Raw genomic sequence first — 26,924 nt, 5'->3', positions numbered from 1 at the left:
AATTTATTAACTATGACCAATAATTACCGTACATATTACAAATAAAAGGGGATAATCAAACCATTCATTACACCCGACATAGAAAGTGGCTTCTTAATTAATAAATGGGCAATCCTATTTGCTAATCGTTTTACAAACAAGATAATCGTATTTAGAGACATACGGAAATACTCTTTACATCAAGTAATAAAATGTCATACCGAAAATCAAAGGAACAGGAATTTAAGCCTTAAATAACTAGAAGGAAATCCGTTTCTATCTGGACTCGACTTGATTAGTTTTTATTTACTGAAAAGTGTTAATTTACGTAAACATACATGAATGATTGATAACATATAGTTGTAATATGATTAAAGTAAGCAATAAGTATGAAAATGAAATAACACAACAAGTATGTGTGGATCAATCGAAACCTATTTGGTTAGTCTTTATCTCACGATATAAGAATACATATGCAAATAAAATAAGACAAACAACAAATTTTTTTTAATACTTATCGAGTTAATACAATTTGCCAGCTATAGTCACAAAGGAGCGATTGCAGGCTTTAATACAATTTTGAACAACAAATGAATATATGTGCGTTTAGATCGATCAGTTAGAACAACAACCTTGTTTCTTGTTCAAGTCAGCATTATTATTAACCTCCCCAACCTTAATGGCAGTTCCTTGACCGGGAACCGCCGCATCATCTTGCGCCGCCAGCGCTTTCCGGCTGATTATCTGATAAATATCCATTAATATTGTCTGGAACGCCTTCTCGACGTTGACGGCTTCCATGGCCGAGGTTTCCAGGAACGACAGCCCTTCTTTCTCGGCCACCCCCTGCCCTTCCTGCTCCGGCACCGCCCGCAGGTGGTTCAGGTCGGTCTTGTTCCCCGCCATCATGATCACGATGTTGGAGTCGGCGTGGTCCCGGAGCTCGCGCAACCACCGGTGAACGTTCTCGAAGGTTTGCCGTTTGGTTATGTCGTATACCAAAAGTGCCCCCACCGCTCCTCTATAGTACGCGCTGGTGATCGCCCTGTACCTTTCTTGCCCCGCCGTGTCCCATATCTGGGCTTTCACGGTCTTCCCCTCCACCTGTATTCCGGGGCGGAGCCAGAAATTTTTGTCAAGAAATAATTAATTAATTAAATTAAAATAGTTCAAATAAAATAAACCTGGAGAGTTTTTGTTGCGAATTCGACACCTATGGTGGATTTGGATTCCAAACAAAACTCATTTCTGGTGTATCTGGAGAGTATGTTAGATTTCCCGACACCCGAGTCTCCTATCAATACAATCTTGAACAAGTAATCGTATTGATGATTTACTTTATATGACATTGCTTCTTTCTATCTATTTACCTGATCATATCGAAATCGCGATGAATTCATAAACATTAATTTGAGTAATTAATCACGTATTAAAAGAATAAAATTGCAGATGAAAAAAAAAAAAGAAAATTAAATTGATACTCACAAATAACAAAGGCGAAATGGGGATTTCTTCTATTTTCAATCTTCGGATGGAACTAAAGATTTTTTATTTTTTTTTTCCAAAATACAAAATTTCCATCCTCAAGAAACTGAATAACTGAAAAACAGGAATTTTAACGGTCAATACAGGGAATGATCAGAGATTCAGAGGCGTCCCTCTACCTACTAGAAATGGGCCTGTTCAGGGCAGTAAGCCCATACCAGATGTGGGTCATTTGACAACCTAAGCCCAATTAGAATAGTAACGTGGACAATGGTCCAACCTGTAACGTGGACTACTAATATACAAATTAGTATACCATGGACCATAGTCCACACTGCCAATAGTTATGCTGTACAACCGAATGCACCATGCGCATGGTGCATACGATGCAAAACGATGTCGTTTTGACCAAAAACGTGCGTTTCACTTAAAAAAAAAATTAGGTTCGATTCTCGACAATAGCATTATTGTAGATATATAGTTATGAATTTCTGGATATATAGTTATGAATTTGTGGATATATAGTTATGAATTTATGAATATTTAGTTCATTCATTGTGGATATTTAGTTCATTCATTCACTGTAGATATATAGTTATGAATTTCTGGATATATAGTTATGAATTTATGGATATTTCGTTCATTCATTGTAGATATTTACTTCATTCATTCACTGTGGATATTTAGTTCATTCATTGTGGATTTTTACTTCATTCATTCACTGTGGATATATAGTTATGAATTTGTGGATATATAGTTATGAATTTATGGATATATAGTTATGAATTTATAGATATATAAAAATGCTATTGCCAGGAATCGAACCTGATTTCTTCTTTAAGTGGGACGCGCGTTTTTTAACCAAACCGACGTCGTTTTGCATCGAATGCACCATGCGCATGGTGCATTTGGTTGCACAGCATAATTTGCGCCACACTGCACTATAAACCATGATTCATGTGTTTGTGTTTTGTATTATGACTTTTTAAAAAAAAATAAAAATAAAAATAAAAAGCTGATTCATTAATCATAGGCTGAAAAGTTTACAATAAAAATCGATGAAATGGTCAAACATTCCTTACAGTCAGACACAGAAACAACTTCCCTAGCAATGCTATATAAAATTTGATCAACTTCCCTAGCAATGCTACAGAAACTTGATTCGCAGACTGTTTGATTTGAAGCTGAATTCTTTGTAGGAACTTAAAACTTCTTTAATGATTTGGTTAAACGTACCCAAGACTGACACTAGTTGAATAGTCATGCACACCACTTGAGTATCTATTTTCATTCTTCTATCCATTGACAATATCTCCATCGGACCAAACTGCATATCATAGTTCAGATAAGACTCTTTTTCATTGTCATGTTTGTCACAAGGATGAGATTCACATACGCCATGACTAGTGTTATCGTTTCACGCTTTATGAAAAAGAACTCGCCAAGTAAACGAGAGGAAGAAAATCGTCAAAATAACGAGAGGAAAAACACATAAACTGCAAACAAAGTTAAACCAGTAAAACAAAGTATTAAAGGGAAACAACAGTACGTATAAGGGAGTAACGACCGGTAGCGGTGGAGATGGATGAGAAAATGGTGAAGGCGGACGCTGTCTGTGGTGGAGATGACAGCAAGGGAAGACGATCGGATGTCGCCTCCGATCCGCTTGCTTCACGGAGGCGGCGGCAGTGTAGAATACTAGAGACGAGAGAGTTGTATTATGACTTTTGTGTCGTGCATTATGAAATTTTGTACTTTATGAGTATGAATTTTGTACTTAGAACAAATTAATAATTGTGTCGTATGATATGAATTTTTGTGTCTTGTGTTGTGAAATTTTGTGTCTATGAACACGAGTTATGTAACTAAATCAGATTTGAAAAATAAGTAAATATATAACATGTGTATGTTTCTTGTGTTATGATTTTTTGTCTTGTGTTATGAAATTTGATCTGTACCTTACGAGTATAAATTATGTACCTCATATTCTCAATGCTTTGCACACAAAGTTTAGTTACTCTTACGATATATTTGGTTGCCATGAGGGAATTAATTAGGAAACGGATGTTGGGGGAGGGGGATTGCGATTCAATAGGAGAGGAATAATATGAAAATAAAGTAGAATTTTAAATTATATTGGTTGTTTGGTAGGAATATAATTACTAAGAATTTCTATTATATTGTTGTGTTTATATGAGAATTGAAAAGGAATAAGTAATAATATAATTACTACAATTTTGAGTCATTGGTTAGCCCCCTGGGACTGCGTAGTTGGTTCGTCGCTAAACTTAAAGGTCATAACTTGAATAGAGTAGTGTGGGCGCACGTGAACAATAGTTATTGCGTGGACCGTGGCTACACAACTGTGTAGATCACGATCCAAAAACGACGTCGTTTTGCTTAATTTTATTTTTTCGTGCGCCCAACTGCAATATACATTTTTATAACCCATAATGTATATTATTCTAAAATATAATGTACATTATTCTAAAGCATAATGTACATTATTTTAAAACATAATATACATTATATTACCCAGATGTTTCATTATTCTAACATGTAATGTATATTATTTTAATACATAATGTACATTATTCTAACACGTAATGTATATTATTTTAACACATAATGTATATTATTTTTACTCATATTCACGACGATATTTTAGACCGCGGTCCACACAATTATCCATGATCCACAGTCCACACAATAGTTTGCCGCACAGAAGGCTGATTGCGTGACATCTAAGTTTTTTTTTTTTTAGATCAAAATATCCATTATGAGAGATAATTTAGTCCTCACAACCCAACTTTAATTCAATTCCCACATATCACAAAATTTCAATTCCCAGTGGTATATATGATAGCAATTCAGATATAACTTATACATATTATTATTTTTTAGGTGACAAGGGAAATCTATTTTCACTATTTGAGGATATACAGAAATGAATTACGCTCATATATGTAATAGCTTGCAAATTATATAAGAAAGATAAATCACATTAAAAAAATCTTATTATATAACAAACTCAATTAAAAGGGTATTGACAAAAATTAAATTCGTGATATTTTAGAAATTGAGTTTAATTTTTAAGGTAAATTTGTTTTCCCGTGATTAAAGGTCCGACAATATACTAAAAAGTAGAAGCATGCATTACATATTTGGCTTTTTAGAGCTTTACCTTGGTCATGACGTTTGTAAGAAAAATTATTCCACACTTGACATATTCATCATTATAATAAAAATATATTTTTTACAGCGACGTTTTCAAACATTTCACATTATTTAAAAAGTTGAGAGATGAGAGTTTTAAGAAATGTGACCAAAACTGAATTGAATTTGAAATCACTTCCAGCATGAATTAAATCTTTCGCAACTCACAAGAAACAAATAATATATGGTATATAAAATATAATTTCAATACCTACATTACTAAGGGCTATATACATGAAATAATCTGAACCAAACCCCACTTACTATAATCATTTCGTAATATGACATTCAAATACATACAACATTAAAGTCATTATATAAGCACTTAATAAAACCATCTCATAATATTCACTCCCATCTTGACATAATAATAATAATAATAATAATAATAATAATAATAATAATAATAATAATAATAATAATATTATTATTATTATTATTATTATTATTTATTATTATTATTATTATTATTATTATTATTATTATTATTATTATATCATCATCATCATCATCATCATCATGGTACTTGATTTTTTTTATTTTTTTTTTTGCATTTAATTATTGTAAAAACTCTTTATTAACGTGTAGTGGGATTGATTAATTAATTCACAATAAATAATGAAAATCTAAAAAAGAAAAATTAAACTTATAGGTAATGCTACACTAATAGATGAACATTATATTATATATATTTATAGAGTGCGTGATTTAACTAGGAGAGCATATTATTTTTTTAAAAAAAGTTTTTATATAATCTAACATCCCTAAAATAACTAATTAAGCGACGGAAGTTGAGTGAGAGAAAATGTGTTGGCAAGATTATAAGAATTATGTTTTACCCATTCACCTACCCTTAAAGATTTATATATAGGGAGTGTTTATTTTATAATTATTACAATTTAAAAGTTTAGTAATAGTAAAAATTTAGCATTTGATTTCTCATAGAATACGTTGATATGTTTATACTTTTTACAAGGGAGATGTTATCACATGAACCATCCTCTCTCTCTCTCTCTCTATATATATATATATATATATATATATATATATATATATATAAAGCATGCAGAATGGTAAATCTTAAAAGTTACGACTTAGGAGTATAGTATTAGGTTCTAATGGTCTTAGAATCTAGAATCTTTCCCATATTTTCAATTCAATAATTCTATGGTTGGTTCTAGATAGCGTATAGTAAAAGTAAAACAAATAAAAGTGGTAAAACAATCAATAATAATAATAATGTTGCGAAATTAAAATAAAGTAAGTTGTTCCATGCATATTTTACATGCGAGCAATTAATTAAAAGTCAAAATTCGATTTCAAGTTTTTCTAGGTGATGTTGAAAGATGTCTCTCTCTCCTTTTCAACTCTTGTAACCCTTCCAATACGACATTGATTTTATTTTATTATTATTAATAATTTTGGAACTACATACATAGTTATGTATGGGATTATTGGTTGAAAATTTTCAAACATTTTTCCACTTTTAAAAAATCTTGTAAATTTAATATCAATTTAAACTCTTTTTTTTTTATTAAAAATAAATTGTTATTACTAGACATTAAACTTAGGTGGCATGTAATAGGGATGTTAACGAATAAAATTTTCATGATTTATGTGGCCATTGAGTAGGGCAGGGTTTTGTTTGATTTCTTCAGAATCAGGTAGTATAATTGGATATAACTCATTTTCGAAACCTTAATCGTTAAAAAACCACAAGAAAATGAATCAGTCTAAATAAGTTATGATTCATCAGCTCAATCGAGAGACGAACAGGAAACCCATAAATTGAAAGTCGAGAGGCCCCACAAATTATGTTGTGGAAACGTGCCCACCTTACAAGGTGGGCACAGTTCCACAACGGCGGAAACGACGCCGTTCTAATTTCAAAAAAAAATTATTTTTCACTTGTCGTTAATGGCGTTTCTCTCTTCGCAATCGCACAGTTTAGAAATTATGAATCTACAGTATAAAAATTATGAATCTACAGTATTAGGTTTGTAAATATGAGATAGAGCTATATGTTCATAAGTTTCGATGTTCATATTCCAATTGTTGAACTCTGTATTCACAAATCACAGAACTATGTTGGAAATTTATATAGTAATGGAGATTAATGTTTCAGATTGACTACCATGAAAGCTTAAATAATATTTGGAGTTGTGAAGTTATAAATATTATTTTAGTTTAGTAGAAAGTAAATTGGGAAAATTATGGTTTGGAACCGAATTGAAGTTTAATGATTCATTGTTGTTAACGAATCGTTGGTTCTTAACAAATCAATGCATAAATCAATTCGGTAATATCGTATCGTGGTTTAACGATTTGATGAACGAATTCGTTAAACACGAATTGATAAACAAATTCGTTAAACACGAATTGATAAACAAATTCGTTATTAAGGAAAAGATGGATTCAGGTTGCATGATTCGTGTTAAGTGGTATTGGGTGCCATTTCGTTATATTAACGAAAGAAATTGCTTTTTTTTTTTTTTTTTTTTTTTTTTTTTTACAAAAGAAGGGGATACCCATACAATGTATGCCTACAACGAGGCTCAAAATCTAAACTTCCCACATAGGGGAGCAATCCAATACCAGTGGACCACAAGCCACTTGGTTGGTTTTGCTGCTTTCGTGGTACAACATCTTTCCCGCATGATTCGTTGCCTAATTCATAACATTGATTCATTGGTTTTGTTAATTGTTGGCTGCGTGCGTGTAAGTGTTAATATATATATATATATATATATATATATATATATATATATATATATATATATATTATCTATTTATTATTATGCATGTAGCATGCATTGCAGTAATAAATATATAAATATATATTTTTTACTTTATAATTTCGTATGCAGTGCATAAACCTACGAAGGTACATATCTTATGAAAATATATAAGATTCTGTTATTATTTTCTATGCCTAATATATCAGTTAAGATATATCTTATGGAAGTTAAGTTTTAAATTCAAATAATTAACTTCCATGTAACTTCTCCAAACTGATTTATTTGCATCTATAAAGATCGGGAGAATCATCTGAAAAAGATATATGCAATACAATTGCAGTACACTAAGATATTTCACAGTTCTACAATTCTACAGGAAATTCTCAAACAAAGCAACTTGAGAATTTCGTTAATCTTCTTGTATCCTATAAGATTAAATCTTGAACCTTGTTGCTTTATAGAGGGAGATTTAAAGCTTATAAGAAAGTGATTACACGCCTGAAAGATATCAACTGATCCAATTTTTGTTCCTTGTTGTTTTCTGTAATTTTGTTGTATTTCAAATGTATTACAGAATTCAAGCAATTTTCTAACAAACTATATGTTCATAATTTGATAACTATACAGTTTAGAAATTATGAATCTATAGTACAGAAATTATGAATCTACAGTACAGATATTATGAATCTGCAGTATAGAAATTATGAATCTACTGTATTTAAATTATGAATCTACGATTTAGAAATTATGAATCCACAGTATAGATTTTATGAATCTACAGTATAAAAATTATGAATCTACAATATAGAAATTATGAATTTACAGTATAAAAATTATGGGGGATAACGGCACCGTCACTCAACCACATGAAAACGGCGTGGTTTGGAATCCACAGCATAACGATTGTTCATTCGACCGAATTGAAGCCGTCAATTAAATTACTGAACACTTACAAACTTGAAATCCAAATTTGTTGATGACCAAGTCAGAGGTGCCTTAGCTTCCCCCAATACATACACTCATAATTGTTTGCTGTGTTTTTACCTGCGATATATATTTCTCAACATTAACTTCTACATTAATTACAAAACACACTTTAATTTCCAGAAATTTCAATTTTGAAATTATGTTGTTGCTCATAAATTGTAGTCAGGTTCAAAATTTGAAATTTCAAATGGTAAAAGCATTGACTAATTAATTAGTAATTACTGGCTGGATTTTTGTGGTCATAGCATCCAATCCAGTCAATATGAACATGGAAAAAAATACAATTAGAGAATTAATTATACTTGAATTTCAAATCGATTTCACACTATTATAGTGACATTGATATGGTAAACAATCAACAAATCGAGTTAAATTTACTGGTGTTCTAAACAAATCTATATTAATTAGGGAAAATAGCACTTTTTCCCCGTGTTATATGCTTATAACACTTTTTCCCCCTGAGTTATTCATGCATTCATATTTGCCCCCTCAATTATTATAAAAGTGGCGGTTTTTCCCCCTGATAATATTAAATAGACATTTCTACCCTTAAAACAAATATTTTATTTATTTCTCTTCTTCAACAAATTATTGCTTATACGTAGGGATGACCACGGTTCGGTTCGAACTGAACCAAACACTATAGCAATCAAATTAAAAATTTTCGGTTATGATTCATAACATAACCCAATATTTGGGTTTCCGTTTATTAAAATCGTGAACTGGAAAAAAATGGATCCTGAACCATGAACCGGAGGTTCAAATCGGAATAACTACTAGCAATAGCTTAAATTAGAATTATAATATTTGCAAATAGTGTATGTTTTTTTTCGCATTTATATTGACTCTCACATATAAGTATATATAATCGCGGTTTGAGTTTTATTTTGAACCGTCGGTTCACAATTTTGGATCCAATTTGAACGGTTGGTTCAAACTTTCTTTTAAAATTTTATTTTTTTATTTTTTTATTTTTAAAATATTCTAAATTCAACACTTAATGTATTTTATTTTTTCAAATCGTGGTTATAATTTGTTGGAGAAGAAAAATAAATGAAATATTTATTTTAAGGGTAAATATGTCTATTTAATATATCAGGGGAAAAAACTGCCACTTAAATAATTTAGGGGGGAAAAGTGCTATAAGTATATAACAAAGGGGGAAAAAGTGCCATTTTCCCTATTAATTATTATGGAATAAGAATTATAAGAATTAAAGTTTACAGTCAGTGAACCCTAATTATATACATGCATGGCATCCATGAATGCATGTCAATGCAAAATGATTTATTTTTTATTTTTATTATTCTTTACACACCAGACCTTTTTACACGAAACAACCCCTCCCCCCACACCCCCCCCCCCCCTTCCCATATATATATAGTTATATATATTGCTTCAGAATCCATGCATTCTATCAGAAATTATCTCCGGCATTTCAATCACAATATTTTGTCCTGCATATATATTATATTGTCTTGTTCTGTTCGTACGTAGAATTCGAGCAGTGAATAATCATGGCTAGAATCAAACCTTTTCTACACTTTGTCTTGTTGACAGTGATGATCATCTTCTTCTTCTTCACATGCATCTCCCAGCTCCACGCTAGGCCTATCGCAAACCAACATCCACAACAACGTAGTACGTGATGATGATCATCCACAACCTCGTTCAATCTCTAAGTTTTTTCCACTTTTAGTCTAGGGACCATTTCTATATTTGGTGTTCCATTATTAACTTTTTCACATTTATTTCTTGACTCTTAAATCCTTACCACATTTAGTTTATCCGACAGAATTTTCAGTTACGGGTAACCAGATTTCAGGCGAGTGGCTTATCTTGAAGGGCAAATTTGTCATTTTTAATCCCCTCCTGGAAAAGTTAAAAAATGACAATTTTACCCTTTAATATAAGTCTCTAATGACCGTAAATTAGGTCAGAGTGACCAAATGTAGTAAGGATTTAAAAGTCGTTTGATTAAATGTAGAAAAATTAATAGATGAGGACCAAATGTGAAAATTGTCTCATAGACATAGGACTAAAAGTGAACAGAACTCATACTTCTCTACCCTAATTTCCTCATTTTTTTTTTTTTTTTTGGTATTAATGCAACAATATATATACAATACATACAGGCTCTTCAAACATGATGGCGACGCTTGGTTTGGTCTGCAAATGCTGTGATGGGGAGGGAGGGAAATGCAGCAGCTCGTGGAAAGGGTCTTGCTCAAACCTCCATTGCTCTCCATGGAGGAATTATTAGTTCAATATATATATATATATATATATATATATATATATATATATATATACACTCTCAATCACTGTAATAAAATTACTTTCCAGAAAATCTCTTCACTAATAGTAGTTATATATAAAAGTAGGGTTTTTCTATGGGAATATCACATCAACATTGGTAGTACCATAGAAAATCTTTACAAAAAAGTTTATAGTTGCTACCAAAGAGTTTTGTAATGTTAGTCAGCAAAGGATTACTTAACTCAAATTGAGAAGATTGATTATTAAATTAATTGTCTAATCAATTCCAACTATATATCTTTTCTGAGGTGTTGAGAGTTATTTTACATTTTATGTGTGAGTTCCATTTGTTTAGTAAAATTAAGGTTGTCCCATATATGAATAAAATATTGAGAGTGAGATGTGTATATTTATATATACAGTGATAAAGTTGTGCTTTTGTTTTTAATCCTCTTGCATTTGACTGATAAAAATTATCACTTAAGACGTACTTTCAGTAATAGATGAGGGTTTAATTTTTGTCACAATGGAGGTTTGGATTAACCTGGGATCTTTGTGCGCAGAAAGCCAGAAATATACATTTTAGTGTTATTAATTTAATCTCAAGACGGGTTCATGATATATTAGGTTATCAATAAAAAAAAATAAAAATCTCTAATTAATGCTAGAAGCTTGAGCCTCATCGCTCTCCATAATTTAAAATGCTATTTTCTCTTCCTACTTTACGTTCTACGGAGTAATTTAATATTCACATCTTAACATAACAATAGAACTCTTTATATTCATTAAGAAAATAGACCTTCGAGGCTAGGAGCCGCAACTAGAAATGGTCACATCTACTGCCATTTCACCAAACATTAGATTTGTAATTAATCACCATGCATGTGTCACGACTGTACCAAGTGCCCAACCGAAGGTGTCATGTCGACTCGACTCATCACCATCATGATATTTTTCATACCTCTAATATAAAGAAAGCATTCTAGTAGCTAATTAATGTACCAATTGGCATAGAGATCTTCTACTCTACACAATTAGTGTGTAACAAAGACCTATTATGTAACATACATATTCTAACCTATATACTTGGATAGAATAACGCTATCAAGAATCAATCGAGTATACCACATCATTAAATGTGTCCGAGTGGAATTTTGGCATGAGTTGAACGAGTACTTTTCTAGTTGCATGCATTAATTTGATGTGACAAATAATGCAATTCAAGTATTCAACCCCCATTCGCTTAAATAAATATCTTGGATTCAAACTCCACCACAAACAATCTGAAGATGAACTCTACCAATTTGATTCAGGATTGAGATTGGCTGGCCTCCTTGTACATAAAAGCTAAGGATATAGTTTGGTGTGGAATTCAAAATTAGACATACTCGATTTATCTCATTATGAGCTTAGAGAATGTATATTTCTGAAGTCCATGATATACTCTGAGAAAGTTGGAAAATATTGATTATTAAGAAAAAAGAAAAATATTTTGGCGTAATTGAATTTTGTTCGCCTAATTAACCTAATTAATGAGGGTTGAATATAACAACATGCATGATGGGGGAATTGAAGATTCAAATGGCATTTCAATATTCTATCTTAACCACCACTCTAACCATATTTTAATCAAATTAAATGCCATATCTACCTTAAGTATTCTCTATTGCCTAATCTACAATATCTTAATGAGCACAATGTTCAAAAAGTTAACATACATTGGCTACCTCATGAATATCTATCTTGAATTGCAAGTACTAGAATCAAATCTAATCCTCATAATATGTTCTTTAATAATGGGATAAGTATCTTTGTCTATCCACTCTTTAGACCATTCTCCAATCAATTCCATTTATAGTACTCCTAAATTTTTTTGTTTGCCCTTATAGTGCAAAACAGATAATAAGCTTCATTATATTAATCTCTTGTTAACCCTATTATAGATTTCAAGATGATGATAACCTTATCAGATTAAGATTATGTATGTTATGTAGCTAGCTAGTTGTTATTAATTTATGGGGTGTTTTTTTTTTTTTAATAACAGATGTCTTTGCCTGACTATATCCTGAATCCAATGAATTCGCTCTGGACTATATATTATATATATATCTTTAATTTTTTTTTTTTAAATATAATAATTTTGCCTCTTTTTTGTTATCCCTGACTCCAAGCTAGTTAAAACCCCCTCCTTGTCATGAAAGGACAGCCATGATGGAGAGTTATCTGTAGTGCTCCTTTCAACTGATAAGAATTTAATTTGTTCAATGATTCTCCAAATAAAATAAATAATTAAACAAGGGAAGATAGAGTCAATTTTGACACCTTCATCACGTGACTCTGCCTTTTGATTCCATTCATAGCAGACAGTACTCTTCAGATTCTAAAGTGGAATTCATAGGGAAGAAGAAGAAGAAGAAGAAGAAGAGATAATATGCATGTTATGAGTATATATATATATATATATTAATGCACAAGAATGGAACAATGCATCAACAGTTAACTGCATGCCTATTTGTGCAATTTCATCCGAATAGCCTCAACTTGAGAAAGTGACTTTTTATCAACTTATATTTACTATGTGCTTGCAATTGTTTTCATGGTGGGGTTCGCCTAAATTATTCGAGGATAAATTTTGTTCGTTGTTAAAAATGACAGTAAAGTAATCAAGTCTAAGTAGAGAGACCCAAGTAGGCTTGGAGCGTTAAGCCCAACACCCTGTTGTTAGTGCATATTCGTTATATAACACCGGCTACTATACAAAAATAATGAAAACGCCCCCAGGCATTGGTCTAATGGATAAGAAATCGCACTTAAGACTTGCTTCCAGCAGCACGGGGGGTTTGGGTTTGGGTTGGGCACTGTACAATTTGGTGTTGAGTCTGGAAAACCGCTTAATCCTGATAGAATGTGAAAGAGAGCAAGTTTGAATTATTTGTGAGTAGTTAGTAAAGAGTATTCAGCAAGACACCAAACTGAACTAATGACGTCAATAGTGAGTGAAGAATGCAATCTTTATGGCTGTCTATAAATAGCCCTCTGAATGTTTTCATTTCACTCAAAGCTTAGATCACCTTCTCTGATCTCCCTTTCCCTTCTGCAGCATCTAGAGATCTTATCAGCCATTTTTTAGCATTTTGTCAGTTGGTCGTTATTAAAGACTAACAGACAAACTCCTAGGATAGTAGTATACCACACAGAAGGTAGTTTCTTTGGTTAATGGAGAAGGGAAAGGGCAGCTACAACTATAAACAGCAAGTAGGAGGCTCATCTTCATCCTTGACTACTGATCTTTTTGGTCCTAAAGACTCCTCAAAATCAACAACCTCGGGGCTCTTTCAATCCGTTTTCGGGCCTTCCTCCATGGTACGTACACCTTCAACTGTTTTAACTACTTTCATTTCATTCTTAAAATATCACTTATCTCTGTTATACCATCATTTTCTAGGGACTGGGGAGGGGGTCTACTCATTCTGAGGTCTCAGGCTCCTCAACAACTTCAGGTAATGGATAATAATACTTTTCACTTTTCACTCCTTTAAAATAAGGTTCTGTGACCTTAGAAGAGACTCTTTATATTCAGATTGTGCAACTCGAAGGGGAAGGGGAGATGGCACGGGGATAAGTAGCAAGGAGATCAAGAGTTCTGTTTATCAGAACTCAAGTGTAGAGCCGTGCTATTTAAGCTCATCAATCTATTATGGCGGCCAAGATGTTTACCCTCCAACCACCCAAACCAATACCTCGCGCCATACTGTAAGTAAAATATAAGGAGTGTATATGATATGTGATTTTGGTTCCAATCAAAACTATATTCAAAGATTAATGATTCAGTTTATGCTTTTTGGGTTGCGTTTTTCTTGAATCAGTTCAAAAAAGACGGGGATGAAGATGACCAAAACGGAAACAACAATTCAAACTGTGCTTCTAGGGGAAACTGGTGGCAGGGTATGAATATTTCTGTCATTTCAGATAATCTTCTTCTTAAGGTGTTTCTTTCATAGCTGCAAATCAAGTTTTATCTGTTTATCTCTGCAGGATCACTCTACTACTAAAGCAGACCTTAATTTAAAGGACGGCACCTTAAGGATGATTTCGTAGCAGAAAGGAGTGGCAGATTTTACAACATTTAGTTCAACATTACCTTCTCTTTTTTCTGTTTTTCCCATGTTTCAGAATAACATAAGCTAGCTTGTACTAGAAACTCCTAGCTCCTTGCAGTTCATTGTATACGTAACACGCTACTTTTGTTTTCTTAATCAAATCTAACTTTCTAGTACTCCTCATAATCAGCCCGGCTGAAATCTATTTGTCTTGCTCTAACAGTAACTGTAAAGAACAAGGATGCAGTAACTGTAAAACTAAAGCAACAACACCCTGTGAAATAGCAGAAAGGTAGCCATGCAAGTATGCAGCAAATCTTTGTATAATGAACACCGAGAGTTTTATTACTTCTTAACAGAATTCATGCATGGCAATGACTAGAAAGAGCATCCACTTACAGCATTTCCTGTCTTCGAATTCCCACTCACTAGAAAGTCGTTTTCAGTTGAAGAAATAACACGTGGTCCTGAAGAACCGAAGAATCAATTCCACAATAATGCAGCATAATCTTGATATGCAACTTGTTATGTCAAAGATGAAGTCTTTTTCTATGCTGCAATCTGGAACCATGTTAAAGAATCCCTCATGTCAAAGATTGAGTCATTTTCTATACTGCAATCTGGAATCAAGTTAAACTGTCCTGTCTGCATATAATTATATAAACTATCCCTTAATGAGAAATGGAATTGATTTACTAAGGGTAATTTTCATATAAACAACAGCATAGTAAGTACAAGGTCTGATAAGAGTAAGAATGTAAGATGTTGTTTCTGAATCAAATACAGGACAAATTGACAAACAGTTTGTGGGCAAGTTAACGAGTGAAAGCATAGACGACGATGCATACATATAACAGAAGCCCTAATGGCACAAAAGTCACGAGAGGGATGACAGCTCCATAGCTATGGCGACTCCCACACCCCAGAGTTCCCAGCTTTACCTCAACGACATTGATCAAAGCAAGCATCAAGCAAATGCACCCAGAAGCCGAACCCGCAGCGGAGACCAGGTACCCGACCCGGAGTGCGGTCTTGTTGATGTGGGCGAAGTCGAAGGTGAAGGTGAAAACGGTGTGGTGATGGGCGCGGGTGGAGGAGAGGCGGAGGGCCTGCTTCAGGCACAGAGCGATGAGGCTGGAGTAGAGGAAACACGCGAAGGAGTAGACGTGGAACGCCACCAGATCCTCCGCCACTTTCGGGTCCGGCAGGCATTTCGGGTCGTCGGTGAGCCGGTTATTCGGGTCCCGAGGGTTCCACGATAACCCGACGAACACCGCCAGAGAAAACAGGGAATTCACGTGTATTATCCCGTCCAGCGCCGTAATGTGGATCGCCGTGCCCAGCCTGGGGACGCCCGTTTCAGACATCTTGGCCGCGGCTGCTCACGGCGGAGCTTTTGCACTTGAAGCGAGGCCGGAAAATGAAATCTTGCCGTGACTGTAAGCCATTCTGTTCAAAGAAAGTTCAAAGCTCAGCTTTTTCTTTTTGTTGCTTTATCATCTTTTTTCCTCGTTTTCATTTCAAACGAATGAATATATAACGTTAAAAAGCTGGAAAAAATCTCAGAAACACATGCAATTGCCTGGAATCACAATATTTACGTAATTTTGAAAAACTATTATTTTATTAATTATAATGGTAAAACATCCCGGACAGGATATTTCCCCCGCACCCAACTCACTCCGTGTTAGGTGTCTGATATTGCAAATACGGGTATACATAGAGTGACCCGCGGGTACTAATGACCGAATACTGAAGCTCGGGAGTCCTGATAGTGGGTCGGGAAGCTCCGGTTCAATTAAAGTCCAAAAGTCCCCTCTAAGTAGCAATAAATGCCCTATTTATAGGAAGGGGAGGAGATAGACCCTTGGGCTCTGGCATGGACGGCACGTGGCAAGCATGCACCGGTCACCGTCGAGGCCGCGTACTACCTCGCCACGTGGCAATGCTACACTGGAGCCCCAAAGGGCGCGGGCCCGAGCGGTGAACGGTCAGGCATAGGTCCCTAGCCGGTCCGCATAAGGGACGACCACGGCATGACCGGTCCGTAAGAGGGCAGTCGGGAAGCCGTCCGGGCGGTTCTGCAGCCCACAGGTCTGAGATGACGATACCGGCCGATACCGAGCGTACGGCCGTGGCAATGGGGTGCATATCCCTATCAGTGACTTAAGAGGAAAAACGTAACCTGAATAGCGGTTACACTCCGCACGATTCTGTTCAACACCTATCATCCTCCCGCCCGCACATATGAGACATACACAACAACTTCATAATTCACAAGTTTTTAATTCAAAAGAATAAACTGAACTGGCATAGAATGTAACTAAGAATGCTATTTCCATGAAAAATGAACAGAGTTTATGGAATACAATTAGTTCTGCAACAATTTGTATGTCAACTGTCCAGAATTTGATTGTGTGCTCCCTATATATATATCCCTCTCTTCTACAAGTGGTAAGTCTGTAACTCTACAGGTTTCAGCGGTTAACTGGTTTTAACACAGAACACTGCTCCTTCTGCAATTCTTGAGCTTCCACGCAAGGTTTCGATGCTAGTGAGCCGGAACTTTTGTTGGAAATGGAGGCCAGAGGATTTCCACAGGTCTTCGTCTTTGTCTCACCACCGAGGTAGTTGGACAGTGCTCGTTTTACTCCAAGGCCACGTCGGGCAAGCTTAGCAGTGTTGGCATGGAGGAATGGGGTTAACTCTCCTCCCCTGGCGGGGCTTATCAGAGGGGTGGGTGAGAGGGTTGGAGTGGAAAAAGCGGATTTGAATGGGGTGCCTGAGAGGGGGGGCATGGAGAATGGGCTCGAAACTTTTCTGTTCGCGTATGTGTTGAGTGCAGTAACTGAAGAATGCTTATCGGATTGCCTGGTTATGTCGTCCACGTATAGTAAATCATCAATCCGTGCTGCGATATTGAAAGCCAGACTCTCCAAGACTCTCGAATAGCTCTCGAGGATCGACTTTCCCACATCCTGAAACATACATTGGAACAAGAACATGAAAATCGTTGTAGCTGAAATGAAGGTTTTGGCCAGATATAGAAATAAGAGCAGAAGTGAACCTTGTTGCACTGAATCTTGGTGGCGTCCAAGGTTGTCTGGGCGAGATTGGGGAATCGCTGCTTCAAGCAAAGCAGAAGATTCTCAGCTCGCTCTGCTAGTAAATCCCGCTTGTCTCCATCAACCACTAGATCTTTAACAATGCCCCAAGAAGATTTGGCGGTGGAACGGTTTGGATGTGTCGGGGGTCTCGGGTGGTGGTGCCTTCTACGCCAAACGTAGATTGCAGCCTCCACGCGATTCGCCAACTCCAAAGCCACGTGTTCAGAAGACACGTCGAGGCAATCCAGCAGGCACTCTGACGAGAAACTATCTGATGTTATGTAGCGATAAATGACATCTCCCAAGCAGGCTCTCCCGTTCTAGAAACGCAACGATTAAAACATCACTCGAATGAAATGAATCATAAAGACGAACATGGATTCTTAGCAACTAGGATGTTAAGAAAAGAAAACCTTCGGAAGAGCTTCCAAGTATGACTCTGGAACTTCCATCTCGGCCAAAGTAACGCTGTTGATCGCCATCGCTGCTTTGAGGATTTGGCTCGTGCATTCGCGTTTGTGGTTTAGCTGCTTCCTCGTGGCGTCGGGGAGACCATCAGCAGGCACCCTCGGCACGGGCAGCCACCACTTGTCTTCTTGGCGTGGGATGACCTTATAAAACGAGGCCGATCCATCATTCTCTGCTGCAACCACACCTTTATCCACATACCAAAACTCGGTGCTGGTGAAACTATCCACAATTCCCTGCACCATCGAATCGGATTTTAAACGGGCGCTGTTCTCTACATTACAAGCAATAACCAGAGCCAAGAAAGCAAGGAGGAGGCCTTACAATGAGCATGTTGTCAAGTTTCTTAAGCGCTGGAAGGTTAATCGATATATCTGATCGTGGTCTGCTACTCATCACCTGACAACAAAACGAGAAGCAAAACATCAGTTATTTAACTACAAACAAACAGCTAATCAAAGCCATTAACATCAGATTATCTGCTTCAAATCAACATTTCAGATCATAAAGCACATCCAGAGACAGAGCAGAGGCTACCTCAAGCTTACTTCCATCAGGAAGTGTTTGCCAAGAAGGAATTAACTCAACAACGTAATCGCTAACAGCCACAAGCCATTCAATCTCCCTTCGCCACATCGATTTCTTTTCGGGAGGCAATGGTTCCAGCCTCCATAATTGTCCAAATACAGTAGCTGCAGACAACATGTAACTAACATAAAGTAGACATTTCATCACCCAAAATCTTATGAAAAGTCCAATTTGTTCTTATCAGGCAAAGAAGTATGTGTACAGAGAGGAAGAGAGGATGAATGCTTACCACACAGATTGGTAATGGCATTTGAAATGGCTAATGCTGTGGAAACTCCTTTACCACAGCCAGACATGTCTTCACCAAGCAACAATTTTGCAAATCTCTCCTTCATCATCTCCAGTTCTAGTCAAGTGTAAACAAGAAATTTTGAAAAAAATTTCAACTTCAAATTACAAATTTCCCTATTCAAATGCTAGGAAGTTCAAATGCAGAACTATAAAGTCATAACATCTCATTAAAAGTTTTAAAGCTAAACCACTGTTGAATAATCAAATTAAAACATAAAAAAAAAAAAAAAAAGAAAGGCAACCTGGAATTCTGGAGTCAAGCTTGTTCTTCAACTTGGAATCATCGCCATTATCGTCTTCATTCGCCTTCGCCTTCGCCTGTTGCTGAGCTACACCTTTCTTCGAGCAGTTGGTGGACTGGGCCTTCCGGATGGGCCATCCCAGAGCCGGCGGCGAGTAGCCGCCCCCCTTCCGTCTACTCTCGTCCGACGACGAGTCAGAAGTCGACCCCCTCGAACTCGAATCAATCAACGACTCAGACATACTAGACCCATCTCCTCTCTTGCTCATCTTCAAGAAGATGAGGAAAAGCTAGTATAGGTTGTCGTTTACAATTACTGACAATACCCAAAATAAATACACCTAAGATAAGCTACTGGGAAGAAAACTTAAGCACTATATACAAGGAATCTGCAATATTTGCTTCCTTATTCATCACCCATCCACCTCAAAAAGACTCCAACTTTTTTCAAACAAAACACCCAGAAAACACAGATAATGAGCTCAAACGATGCTAGCCCATCAAGAATCTTAGCTCACAAAGTTAGATGATTCTCATCAGAATTGAAAGAAGTGTGAAGTAGGATGTTTTGGAATGGGATTTATGGGATGGGAGTACCAAGTTTTCAAATTTTGAGGTTAACTGCCTTTCGGTCTATGGCCACATGCCAACGTCTATGTTCCTCAGGGCATCGTTTTAAAAAATAACCAATAAAATAATGCCGTGAGTGTGACGGATATGGCAACAGCTTTCGAAAATTACGCTTTTGCCCCTGTTGCAAATTAGTGACATCTTCCCATTAAATAAACATATAATAAAATAATACGCACCGTTTCATTTTGTGCGTCTCATTCGATAAAAAAAATTTAACTAAAATTATTTACAATTCAAATTTTAATAATATTAAGTCTAAGTATTAGTATATAAAATTTATAAAAAAAAAAAGTTGCATTAAAAGTAGTATTAAATATACAAATTAAATTTAAAATAATTTTAAAAATACTAAAAAAATAATTAAAGATGAAATATTTGGTTTGACTAATAAATAGTAAACATGACAAGTAAAATGAGAGACGGGTATGATATATTTAATTCCAAAACAAAATAATACATTTTATGGTGTGATGGATCTCAACGATGCACCTTCTCGGACTGGACTTGGCCCGCTTTCGCCTCGCCATCGATTCAACCTTGTGACCTCGGCTCTGATACCAATTGATAGATCTAAAGCTGCATTATGTTTACTTTCCTGTGGGTCACTTATTCTGTGATTGTTATAAGTCAAGTACACTTAATCATAGAGTTCTTTAGATATTTGGTTGACATACACTACTTAAAATCAATTGGTGATGAGTAGGTGGACATTAACCATTTAACCACATCCCTTCATAGTAAGTCATAACACCACGTCTCGAATCGAGTAGAGGTTGAACTTAGTTAACCCGACCAACGCCCAACATGGTGTTTGTAAGTTTATGTTTTTTTTTTTTTTAGAAATGTATAAGAAAGTAATATAATTTTTTCCGAATAAAAAAATGATATTCACATTATAAAATGTCTAGATTATATATTGTGTTCAAAATTTCCATAATATATTAAAACATGGGTAGATAGGAATGCAGTCATATATGTATGGAACGTTTAGACATAACTTAATTGGTCAATCAATTCAAAATAAGTTCATAGTCTTTACTTTGTTAGCAATCACGATATGTAAGGTTTGAACTGGTCCAGGACAAGTGCAATAAGGGACATTTAAGTTTGAGCCTTGCATGTTTTTTTAATATTTTAGTCATGTGTTTGAACCTTATTAAAATGTTTTATTATATATATATATAGCTTCCATTGTAATGTGGATCATATAATATGATATATTGTATATTTATCATTGAAAATGTCAAATTCGCCCCTTAAGTCACATTAAGTTTCCTATATAAATGAACTCCCTTAGATTAGTAAAATAATGCAATTGGATCTTAATGTTATTGATATCAATCGAGGTATAGTATCCAATACATCAAATTAAACACTGTCATCATAATATTATCACGATGGAGACTATATTTCTAGGAATTAATAAAATTAAAGGCAAAAATTACGATATTAATATTTCACAATATACTGTTTTTTTGAATACTACTAATTTTGTTACAATGTAGTATATGTTCGTAACTACTTTTTCAACCTATTGAATCACAACTGACTCTCACTGAGAATCGAACACATGACTTCCCATCCGGGAGAGCCACTCTGAGCAATATAATGTTAATTCAATCGAATTTTAATCACGTAACACTCCAATAATGAGTAAAGTGTGGGAGAATATAAATGTGATAAGTAGGGATAGATTAGATGGATGGATAAATAGTAAAATTTTCAAAATTGGTGGGGCCTACATATAGATATAATTACATTAAAGTCGTTATTGGGCATGCCGTAACTATCACACCCCTTTCTGATCATCATCGCCCATAAACTCGAGGGTCTTATGATTCGCATTTATTATACTATATACTATGTGTTACTGTTACAGTGTTACCTCAATATATATACATACATACACTCAATAATTTTTTTTTTAAAAAAAAAAAAACCTGTATTGCATTGCTTCAAGAGGAATAGTTGAGTGAGTAGAGCATAGTTTTTATACTTTAAGTCACGAGTTTGATTATTGTCAACACCTTCTCGGATGAATTCATCGCATAAGAATTTTTAGTACGATTTAACTCTCATGCGTGTGTGATTAATTTGCAGACTATTACATAATAGTAGGCTCTCAGATAGTTGTTGTAGCTAGGTTTATATCGTTAATAAAGATTCAAATACATATATAATAACTTAGAAGTTATGTGATTCTATATGTAGATTCAAAATTTGACATTAGACTACACAAATATAAGAACATATAGTTACATTTTACCATTAATTTTTTTTTTTTTTGTAACGATAAATACTTGATTTCGACACTTGTTCACGACGAAGCTAGTAATTACTACTTTCAACAACGTAACTATCTGATTTTTTTTTTTTAAATGGTTGATGCGTGAATGAGTATGGAGATATATGCATAAAATTAAATTAAACTTTGATTGAAATAGAATATATGGAGACTAATTAGTGTTTGGAATATAATGGGGATCTACATTAATGAAGAGTACGTAGCAATAAATGATAGATCGGTGGTCTGAATATTATATTTTTCAAATTTTTGGTGGTCCTAATCCATAGGTTCACCTAATATATATTTTAAAAACCTTGCTACTGCAACATCCTAAATGTTTATGTATTGAGTGTTGATGAGATAGTGTATGTGAGTCTTTTCCATTAATAAAGGTCACGAGTTCAAGTTCATGAGAGAGCGATTTGTCACTCCAGTACGAACATGATTAGTCTCGATGTATTGAGTTCTAGTAGCTAGTATACCTTTGACTTACGTGGTGATTATATTTTTAGCCACTATACGAAGATACGTTTTTATGTGAAACCTGCTTTGTGACTCTAGCCAGCAAAGGATCACAAATTAGGTAAATCTGTCTAGGTTATCCATAGCTTACCGACACAAATCAAGACGGCCAAGAAACATCTCGCACGAGGAGTCAAGTTTGAGACTTTGTAGTTATCAGGCCAACTGTTCGATCAACTAACTTGATTAGAGTTGTTCATGAATTCTAGTATACCCTACATAATGAAACATGTGATTGGATAGGAAAAAGAAAGGTTTGTTTGTTGTACATGCAATGCATGGAACATGTACAAGCTATATAGGATACCAAGTTATGGATCGGAGTACATAACGTGAAATATTAATGAATATTGCCGCTGCCGCACCTGTATACGTACAAATATCTGATACATGCACGCACAAAAGGCTTTTGTGCAATATAATAATTATTTTCAGTAATTAAATTACCCTTTGTTGTAACTGTTTTTTCTTTATATATAAATATATATACCACTTTTATTACATATTTAACAAACATTTTCAATAGAAAATTATAGTGATTAGAGAGGAGAATTGCTCCAACTAACCGCTCTCAAAAGATATCCACAAACATTCTTCTTATGTTTTCCCAGCCAAAATCTGTGTTTTTATGCGATTAATTATATATATTAGATAACATTATCTAATTCAATTAACCTGGCCAATAATTAATTAATTAGATAATACGAGTCAAACAAATCATCAAACTACACATAAAACTGCAATTGAGCTATCCAAATCAAAAGAAAAATACAATTAAGTCTCTGAACAACTCAAAACTATGCAATTAAACTGAATATGACATGTACACCAAGTTGTAAGCTGATGTGATGATTATCTTTAAAAAAAAAATAAAAATTTAAAACTTATTTTAATAATTTTAAATTGTAAATTTTTTTTTTGAATCGGACGATTTAATTACAATTTTTGTGTAATTTGATGACTTATTTAACCATTATTCCATTAATTAGTTTTGTTCTCGAGAACAACGTGGAGTATAGTTCGAGGTGGATTTATTAATCATTGAAATTGATTAGTGGTTAATTTGAACAAGTCGGCCAAAAGTGGTTCTATTATACTCGGACGTACGTTGTTGTCCGATGTTGTAATCAAATCATTCAACACTAAATAACCCACAAATGAAGGACTTATGATAATAATTGTGCTCAATTAATTGTCCTCGATTTTCTAATCTTTTTTCTTTTTCCTGTTTTTTATTGCCTGGAAAGCAATACTAACGGCATTGACCATAAATTTTATCCAGGAATTGGGTACCCGTCGAGTTCGGATTCGACCCGATCATAACTCTGAATACCCGATTTACTGAACATTTCAAATAATTTTTACTCCATGCAAAAATTAAAGTTATGGGATCAATATAATTACAGTCTGGCCTCGCATGGTAAATTCATCTGTGCAGTCAAACTGAAACGTTGCAAACCAAATAACGAAAAGTAGAAATGCAAAAGTTGAAATAAAGGGGAACGTACACATGCATGCATTCCTACCTGCCTGCTGCGTGGTTAAAATTTTATTACTATTTACTTTTTAGATATTGTAAAAGTGGAAGTGTGTCTTAATTGGCTAACAAAGTAATAGATCCTCAAATTCTTGTAAGGGCAATTTCAATAGAAGTAGTTTTGTTTTTTTTTTTTTTTTTTGGTTTTTGGTTTTTGGTTTTTGAGGTGCCCATTAGGAGGGATAGAAGGAAAAAGATGGGAAAAAAAAACAGGTCTGACACAAAAAGGAAAAAAAAAAAACAAAAAAAAACAAAATCAGTGAACGCGCTAGCCGGCGTGTGCACTACACGCGCTCGGGTGGGCACTGTATGTGCGCGAAACGCTCCCAGCTGCGCCTCTCTTCTACACTTTCTCTCTTTTGTGGGACCCACAAAAAAACCAACCTCTTGCAGGCAGCCCCCAAATCTTCTCTCTCCTCCCTCTCTCTCCTTCATATAAGCTATGTTCTCCTAAAAAATTGAGCACAAATCACTATTGTGGTTGCTCTAAGACCATGTTTTTATTTTGGTCCTTGCAAGATTTCAACTTTGTATTTTGCAGCTGCTTCCCGCAATTTACCGTGAGGGACGTACACATGCATGCATGCATGTCGACCTGGTTAATATTTTATCACTATTTACTTGTTAAATTATTATTGTAGATCACAGGACATGCCTCAGCTGGTTAATAGACTCTCAAATGCTTGTATACTAATGCATCAACAAGCCCTTTTCTAGTCTTTGGTATGCTTCGAACCATGCACTCTACGACTCCTAATAAAATAATGCTTATAGACTTATTTTGAATTGGTTGAAGAGCAAATTTAAATTCACAGAATATGAATATGTTGAAATTGGTTATGCATATCATTTTCCTCTTTACCGTTGTAAACCAAAGAAGAGCAGAAAATTAAATTAAACCTTTTTCCAACTTTTGTCGGAAATGAAAGTGTTAACTTTTTTTGTCCAACGGATTCCCAGATAAGAGAATCATTGCATATTTGCATGGACCGCAAACATATAGACAAAACATTTTTTTTTTTAAACCTCAAATTCCCTTTAGTAAGTAATAACATATCGACATTTGGATTTTATAGATGAGGACACAAATAGAAATATTTTATAATATTAAATAATAAAAATGTCGATTACTATAAAAAAAATTGTTTAAAATGGTAATAATTTTTTAAAATAAAGTACTTTAATTTGTGATAATTTTATTTTTACTATTTACAAAATCGAGGCCCATGGCCGAGACCCAGCCGAGCACGGCCTGATGCCTGGGCCGAGGCTCAGGTCACGCTTGGCCTAGCCGAACTCGTGTTAAGCACGGGGCTTCGCCCCGAAGTTTCGGGTCCATCCGAATTTTTCTTGCTTCACTCCTCTGGATCAATTTCTAATATATCCATCAATAATAATAATAATAATAATAATAATTATTATTATTATTATTATTATTTTGATAATTCAAGTTTTTCGATTTTGTTAGACTATAATATGGACCCTATAAACCTATTTTCAGGTCTATGACTCCTATGAGGAGGTAAATTAAGTTAATTTAATTTCGAGATTTAACATCAATTAAAATGTACACGTTAGAATTTAACCTAAATCCAAACTTAAACCCCGAATGTTCCGATTATTATTATTATTATTATTATTATTATTATTATTATTATTATTATTATTATTAAATGGACTTGTTTAATGCAACAAATTAAAGACAAGATTTTTTAAAAATCTCTCTCCCCCTCTCTCTCTCTCTCGTTTGAAATTTAAAGATGCATTGTGTTGTATATGTTTGAAAAGGGTTCAATTTTTGAAAGAGTGTGCAAAAAGGGAAGGGTTCTCTTTGGCTACTTTTCACGCCTACTCTTACACCAAAAAGGATGTTCGGATTCAGTTTTGTAGTTGACAGCAACCAAACATTGGGAGAAGAATTAAACCATGAGTTATAAGCACATAAATGTGGTCCCATGTTTTTCTATAACTAATTTAATTATTTTGTTTTTTTTGGGAACAATATGACTAATTTAATTAGTATAGTATTTGTTGATCTTTGTACCCTGTTGGGTGCCCTAGTTTGGAGCGTAAAATTAGATCTACACAACAATAATCAAGAGATAATGAATAAAATAGTAACAATAAAAATTAGTATAACTACATTTTTATAACGACACTAAAGACTAGAAGAATGTTACAACTTACAAGTATGGAAAAAATGTATTATGTTGTGAATATAATAATAATAGTAATATTATTATTAATAAGATGAAATAGATCAGTAATTATAGTTTAATTCAATGAGTGGAAAAGAGAATTACTATATATTCATATATCATTGTTGCGTATGTTAATATAAGGAGTGGAGGGGATATATATACTATCTGGATTAGGAATAAACAAATATATAATTTGCATGATATGGATAGATGTTAAAGTTAGTCTAGTTCGTTACTTAGGAGGTAATTTTGCCTTGTCATACCCTATGACACGTGTTCCATTCC

At 34.3% G+C, this 26,924-nt stretch overlaps 4 protein-coding genes across 4 annotated transcripts in view; 1 reads left to right on the top strand and 3 right to left on the bottom strand.

The window, feature by feature from the left end:
* Positions 1-505: 505 nt before the first annotated feature.
* On the bottom strand, positions 506-1,528 carry LOC109147894 (ras-related protein Rab2BV-like). Its single transcript, XM_019295556.1, has 3 exons — positions 1,465-1,528; positions 1,164-1,349; positions 506-1,083 (listed from the first exon to the last, which is right to left on the bottom strand). Exons 2-3 carry the CDS (start codon positions 1,326-1,328, stop codon positions 595-597), a joined length of 654 nt encoding a protein of 217 aa, XP_019151101.1. The 5' UTR covers positions 1,329-1,349; positions 1,465-1,528; the 3' UTR covers positions 506-594.
* A 12,174-nt stretch (positions 1,529-13,702) lies between these two features.
* Positions 13,703-14,943, top strand: LOC109148106. The gene is made up of 5 exons (XM_019295885.1): positions 13,703-14,027; positions 14,110-14,164; positions 14,245-14,417; positions 14,531-14,609; positions 14,700-14,943. The coding sequence occupies exons 1-5, from the start codon at positions 13,881-13,883 to the stop codon at positions 14,714-14,716; spliced, it is 471 nt and encodes a 156-aa protein (XP_019151430.1). The 5' UTR covers positions 13,703-13,880; the 3' UTR covers positions 14,717-14,943.
* Positions 14,944-15,543: 600 nt separating this feature from the next.
* On the bottom strand, positions 15,544-16,281 carry LOC109148105. The gene has a single exon (XM_019295884.1). The coding sequence runs from the start codon at positions 16,129-16,131 to the stop codon at positions 15,580-15,582; it is 552 nt and encodes a 183-aa protein (XP_019151429.1). The 5' UTR covers positions 16,132-16,281; the 3' UTR covers positions 15,544-15,579.
* A 793-nt stretch (positions 16,282-17,074) lies between these two features.
* LOC109148101 (rop guanine nucleotide exchange factor 5-like) overlaps positions 17,075-26,924 on the bottom strand; it is a 31,658-nt gene continuing 21,808 nt past the window's right edge. The window contains exons 3-9 of the mRNA XM_019295879.1: positions 19,461-19,732; positions 19,157-19,273; positions 18,877-19,031; positions 18,664-18,738; positions 18,285-18,575; positions 17,832-18,191; positions 17,075-17,742 (exon numbers count right to left, since the gene is read on the bottom strand). Of these exons, the coding sequence (XP_019151424.1) occupies positions 17,242-17,742; positions 17,832-18,191; positions 18,285-18,575; positions 18,664-18,738; positions 18,877-19,031; positions 19,157-19,273; positions 19,461-19,728 (1,767 nt within the window). The 5' untranslated portion in view covers positions 19,729-19,732 and the 3' untranslated portion in view covers positions 17,075-17,241. The remainder of the gene's footprint in view (positions 17,743-17,831; positions 18,192-18,284; positions 18,576-18,663; positions 18,739-18,876; positions 19,032-19,156; positions 19,274-19,460; positions 19,733-26,924) is intronic.

The sequence above is a fragment of the Ipomoea nil genome, unplaced genomic scaffold (assembly GCF_001879475.1).
Source record: "Ipomoea nil cultivar Tokyo-kokei standard unplaced genomic scaffold, Asagao_1.1 scaffold2036, whole genome shotgun sequence".
Taxonomy (NCBI): Eukaryota; Viridiplantae; Streptophyta; class Magnoliopsida; order Solanales; family Convolvulaceae; genus Ipomoea; species Ipomoea nil.
The sequence above is the reverse complement of the archived record's forward strand: the minus strand, read 5'-3'. Positions and strand labels throughout refer to the sequence as shown.